Source organism: Rhinopithecus bieti, unplaced genomic scaffold, assembly GCF_001698545.2.
Source record: "Rhinopithecus bieti isolate Rb0 unplaced genomic scaffold, ASM169854v2 scaffold_574, whole genome shotgun sequence".
NCBI classification, from domain to species: Eukaryota; Metazoa; Chordata; class Mammalia; order Primates; family Cercopithecidae; genus Rhinopithecus; species Rhinopithecus bieti.
The window spans coordinates 275,221-281,094 of record NW_016803605.1 but is presented as its reverse complement, the minus strand read 5'-3'; the positions used below and the strand labels follow the sequence as shown (position 1 = coordinate 281,094).

The 5,874-nt window shown below is 44.5% G+C and overlaps 1 protein-coding gene across 1 annotated transcript in view; it reads right to left on the bottom strand.

The window, feature by feature from the left end:
• The window catches only part of BSPH1 (binder of sperm protein homolog 1), a 40,961-nt gene extending 36,036 nt beyond the window's left edge, over positions 1–4,925 (bottom strand). Inside the window, exon 1 of the mRNA XM_017888832.1 lies at positions 4,903–4,925. Within this exon, the coding sequence (XP_017744321.1) occupies positions 4,903–4,925 (23 nt within the window). The remainder of the gene's footprint in view (positions 1–4,902) is intronic.
• Between the last annotated feature and the right edge of the window lie 949 nt (positions 4,926–5,874).

Below are 5,874 nucleotides of genomic sequence, written 5' to 3'. Positions count from 1 at the left end.
AACTACCTATTGATGGCTGGGTGCAGTGGCTCACACCTGTAATCCCAGTACTTTTGAGAGGCTGAGGTGGGCGGATCATGAGGTCAGGAGTTCAAGACCAGCCTGGCCAACATGGTGAAATCCCGTCTCTACTAAAAATACAAAAATTAGCCAGGCGTGGTGGTGGGCGCCTGTAATCCCAGCTACTTGGGAGGCTGAGGCAGGAGAATCGCTTGAACCCGGGAGGCAGAGGTTGCAGTGAGGCAAGATCGCGCCACTGCACTCCAGCCTGGGCAATACGAGGCTCTGTCTCAAAAAAAAAAAAAAAAAAAAAAAGGAAAAAAAGAAAACTACCTATTGGGCACTACGTTCATTATTTGGGTGATGGCTTCAACTGAATCCCAAACCTCACCATTTATGCAATATACTCATGTAACAAATCTGCACATGCACCCCCTGCTTCTAAAATAAAATTTTTTAAAAGAAAAATATTTGAAAGAAGCCAGAGGGGGAAAAAATACCTTACCTACAGAGAAGCAAAGATAAGAATTATATCCAACTTCTCTCCAGAAACCATGCAGATAAGAATGAAGCATTTAGAGTGTTGAGAGAAAAAAATCTTCAATCTAGAATTCTGTACCCTGCAAAATTATTCTTCAAAAGTGAAGGAGAAAGAAAGACAAAGATTCTCAGACAAACAAACGTTGAGGGAATTTGCTACCAGAGAACCTGCCTTGAAAGAAATGTTAAAAGTTCTTCAGAGATATAAAGAGAGGAAGCACATTAGAAAAAGAATAAGTGGACCAGGCCTGGTGGCTCACACCTGTAATCCCAGTACTTTGGGAGGCCAAGGTGGGCGGATCACCTGAGGTCAGGAGTTCAAGACCAGCCTGGCCAACATGGTGAAACCCCATCTCTACTAAAAATACAAAAAACTATCTGGGCATGGTAGTGTGTGCCTGTAATCCCAGCTACTTGGGAGGCTGAGGCAGGAGAATTACTTGATCCTGGGAGGTGGAGGTTGCAGTGAGCTGAGATCACACCACTGCACTCCAGCGTGATTGACAGAGCAAGACTTTGTTAAAAAAAAAAAAAAAAAAAAAAAAAAAAAAAAAAAAAAGGAAAAGAGTAAGTGAATGTAAATAAAATGAAAGCCTGTGAAATGTGTTCAGGAGCTTATGAAGTCCCCTGAATCTGACCACTTTTCCAGAGGATGAGCCGTGAATTTTAGCGTCTTCAACAGTATGTATTGGCATCCTTGCAGTTGTCCACAGGAGGATACAGTTTATCAGACTTTATTCTTCCAAGTTATGGAGCCCCAGAGGAGGGAGCTTGGGGAAGCTGGTCGAACAGACTAGGGAAGAAAAGCTGCAGTCGCCTCCCTATCATGGGGAATTGCTGTAGTCTGCTACATGGTAGTCCTACGATCCTATCTTGGCCAAGATTCTTGTTTGGATTCAAGAGCTGGGTCAGGAGTCTTCCCAAAGGGCTGCACTTGCTGTTCCATTCTATGTTCAAAGACCAGGAATACAGCACAAGATGGAAGTCAAAAGTTTCGAATCTAGAGAATGTCAGAAGGCCTGGAAGAGCACTGATGAAGAACAGTAACAATGAATGGGGAGGAGTTGGGGTCCTCGGGTACCAAACCATGGGAGGTTCATCCCACAGACAGGAGAGACACGTGGCCTCTGTGATTGCTTCTTCCTTGGTTTTGTGTTGTAGAAATTTACTGGTTGGGCATGATGATTTAGCTTGTAATCCCAGCACTTTTGGAGGCTGAGCCAGGAGGATTGCTTGAACCCAGGAGTTTGAGACCAGCCCGGGCAACATAGCAAGACCCCATCTCTACAATAAATAAAGACACAAAAATTAGCTGGGCATGGTGGTGTGCGCTCTGTAGTCCCAGCTACTTGGGAGGCTGAGGCAGGAGGATCACTTGAGCCTGGGAGGTCAAGACTGCAGTGAGCCATGATTGTGCCATTGCACTCCAACCTGGGTGACAGAGTGAGACCCTATCTAAAAAAAAAAAAAAAAAAAAAAAAAATCTAGACAAAGTACCATAGACTGTTTGGTCTAGAGCAATAGACATTTATTGTCTCATAGATCTGGAGGCCAGAAGGCCAAAATGCCAGGGTTGGTTCCTTCTTAGGAGCTCAGAGGAAGAAACTCTTCCGTGCCTCTCTCCTTGCTTTTGGTGTCTGCTGGCAGGCTGTGGCATTCTGTGGCTCGTGGTAGCATCACTTTAATCTCTGCTTCTGACTATGCGTGGCTGTCTTCCCTGTGTGTGTCTGTTTCCTCTTCTTAAAAAGATACCAGTCATTGGATTAGGGTCAACGCTTACCCATTGTGACTGCATCTTCATTAAGTACGTCTGCAAAGACCTATGTCAAATACAGTCATATTCACAGATCTCTGGTAAACATGAACTTTGGAAGGACGCTATGCAATGCAACCCCAGACAGTGAGGATGAAGACGAAGAATTTGAGCATCACTAGACAATACAGTTTGTGGAAGCTAAAGCACCTCTATCTTGGGTGCTAATTCGCCGTGTTGGTTTCTGATTAACCCCATTCTCAGAATGTCCCTAAAATTTCTATTTTATCTACTGTTCTTTGTGTAAGAACATGTACTACATGTACTTACTTTTTTTTTTTTTTTTTGAGACAGAATCTCACTCTGTCACCCAGGTTGGAGAACAGTGACGCTATCATAGCTCACTGCAACCTTGACTTCCCAGGCTCAAGTGATTCTTTGCCTCAGCCTCCCAAGTAGCTGGAACTACAGGCACGTACTACCATAACTGGCTAATTTTCAAAATTTGCTGTAGAAACTGGGTCCCACTATGTTTCCCAGGCTGGTCTCAAATTCCTGGGCTCAAGCAATCCTCCTGTCTTGACCTACGCCTGGCCAGAACATATATTTACTGTTGATCCTTTCCTTAGGTCAAAACAACCTTGATCAAAGAACCTTTAGGCAGGGCTGGGTGTGGTGGCTCACAGCACTTTGGAAGGAGGAGGTGGGCAGATCGCTTGAGCTCAGGAGTTTGAGACCTGCCTGGGCAACTTGGCAAAATCTTATCTCTACCAAAATTACAAAAAAAAAAATTAGCTGAGCATGATGGTGTGCTCCTGTGGTCCCAGTACTGGGAGGCTGAGTTGGAAGACTACTTCAGTCCCGGGAGGCTGAGGTTGCAGTGAGCTGAGATCACGCCACTGCACTCCAGCCTGGGCGGCAGAGTGAGACCTTGTCTTGAAAAACAAATACAATAAAATAAAATTAAAAATTAAAAAAAAATTTAAAAAGAGAAAATCCTGCCATTTTCGGTAACATGGATGAACCTGGAGGATATTATGCTAAGTGAACCAAAGCAGTCACAAAAGGATAAATATTGCATGATTCCACTTGTACGAGATGTTTAAAGTAGTTAAACTCACTCTGTGACTATCGACTACTAAATCCAAACCATTATCCTGCCTCTTTAATACTGTAATAGTACTTTTGGTACTGTAATAGTAGTAATAATGACATAATGATAACAGTTCTGTTCTGAGCGTCACGCATGCTAACCCATTTAATCTTCCAGCAACCCTGGGAGGCAGCAAGAATCATGATCCTCCTGTTTCAGATGTGGGAACTCATAGATATCCAGGGCTCAAAGTGTTGCTCGAGGCCACAGGCTAAGCTTGGTTGGAACCCGGAGATGCTAGAGGGAAAACTGGTCTCCTAAGCTTGCCAGGAGCGGAGTAGAGTGGGACGGAGGAGGCGAGAGGAGCCTTTAGTTCTTGGTGAGCGGGGATGCGTGAGAGCTCTTAGCTATGGTTCCTCCTTATCCTCTTTAAAACAATGGCTCTTGCCATGCAAGATTCCCATTTTAACACAAACCTTTGTTGACATCACACGATGGTTGGCGGGCAGTCCCTCCGCACCAAAGCCTGAAATGCCAAATGGCAAAAGTGAAAACCCCAGAGTTCTGGGTTCATGAAGGATGGATCTACATACCTGGACAGTTCTCCCTGCAAGAGCCCCCACTCCCATGTAATCCCTTAGACAACCCATCAACTTGGAACAGTAATTACATTATGGACATGGCAAATTTTTAGCCCTGGAACAAGATCACCCAATCAAGTCCTTTGTGAAGTCTTGCCAGTTCAACCACTTTCTCTTTTTCAGGGCAGGCGTATAGCCGATTCAGCATGTGCCACACACACGGTCTGTTTCCTCTTCTGCCTTCCCACTAGATCGTGCACTAGTGGGAAGAGATGGGGGTGCATATCGTATGCTCATGAGTGGAGATGCTCATGCTGTTTAGTCTTTGCATCCTGTGCATCTAGCAAACCTATCAGGTCACTGTTTTTATTATTTTTTTAAATTATTTTTTGTTGTTTGTTTGTTTTTGAGACCGAATCTTGCTCTTGTTGCCCAGGCTGGAGTGCAATGGCATGATCTCGAATCACTGTAACTTCCGCCTCTTGGGTTCAAGCGATTCTCCTGCCTCAGCCTCCTGTGTAGCTGGGATTACAGGCACCTGCCACCACGCCCAGCTCAGTTTTGTATTTTTAGTAGAGATGGAGTTTCGCCATGTTGGCCAGGTGGTCTTGAACTCCTGACCTCGTGATCTGCCCACCTCGGCCTCCCAAAGTGCTGGGATTACAGGCGTGAGCCACTATACCCAGCCTGTCACTGCTTCTAAAACACTAAAATGCAATGCTTCTCTGATGAGGATGAGGGAGAACCATAGCCGAGAGCTCTCATACATCCCCACTCATCAAGAACTGAAGACTCCCTTCCCTTCCTCTGTCCCACTTGACTGCTCCTGGCAAACTCAGGAGTCCAGATTTCCCCCCAGCATCTCTGGGTTCCAACCAAGCTTAGCCGATGGCCTCAAGCAAGACTTTGAGCCCTAGATGTCTATAAGTTCACACCTTCCCATTATTTGTGACGACATCTTACTATCTGCAAGCTGGATTGCTGTGGGGACCCAGTTGTTATTGTCTGTATTGAATACAATCAGTGTAAAAAACTTGCAGTTTGCTACTCAAGAAACCAGTGTAAAAAATTTGCAGTTTGCTCAAAAGAAACTCTTAAGAGACAATAGGCCGGGTGCAGTGGCTCCTGCCTATAATCCCAGCACTTTGGGAGGCCGAGGTAGGTGGATCACCTGAGGTCAGGAGTTCGAGACCAGCCTGGCCAACATGGTGGTACCTGGTCTCTACTAAAAATACAAAAAGTAGCTGGTCGTGGTGAAATGTGCCTTTAGTCCTAGCTACTCGGGAGGCTGAGGCAGGAGAATTGCTCAAATCTGAGAGGCTGAGGTTGCAGTGAGCCGAGATCATTCTACTGCACTCCAGCCTGGGTGACAGAGCAAGACTCCATCTCAAAAAAAAAAAAAAAAAAAAAAGAGAGAGAGACAATAAGTCCACGGGGCAGATACTTGCAAGGGAGAGAGAGGGAGACAGTGAACAGGCAACAGTTCTGCAGAGCAAAAGAAGACTAGCACCACATCATTTAACATACAGGCTAACAAGCCTGGGGCTCATGAGTTTTCATTCTCTGATGCATTCTTAAGAGAAATGCTTCATCTCTAAGGCTCTGAATGGCACAAGTATTATGTGGAAAAATATGACATCCATAATTCAGGAGACCAGACATTGACAGTGGAGAAGATTTAGGATCATCTTAATGAGCTTTTCTCACTTATCTATATTCCTTTTATGTATTGACAAACATGATGTCTGATTAAAAAAACCTGTGGCCAGGTACAGTGTTATTTTTCAATAAGTACAAAATAATTCTACTAGATAAGAAAGCAGTGGTCATAGTTACATTGGGAGTATCTTTTTCTTTTCTGTTCTTTTTTAAAAAAATAGCAAGCACAGTGTTATTTTTTTTTTTTT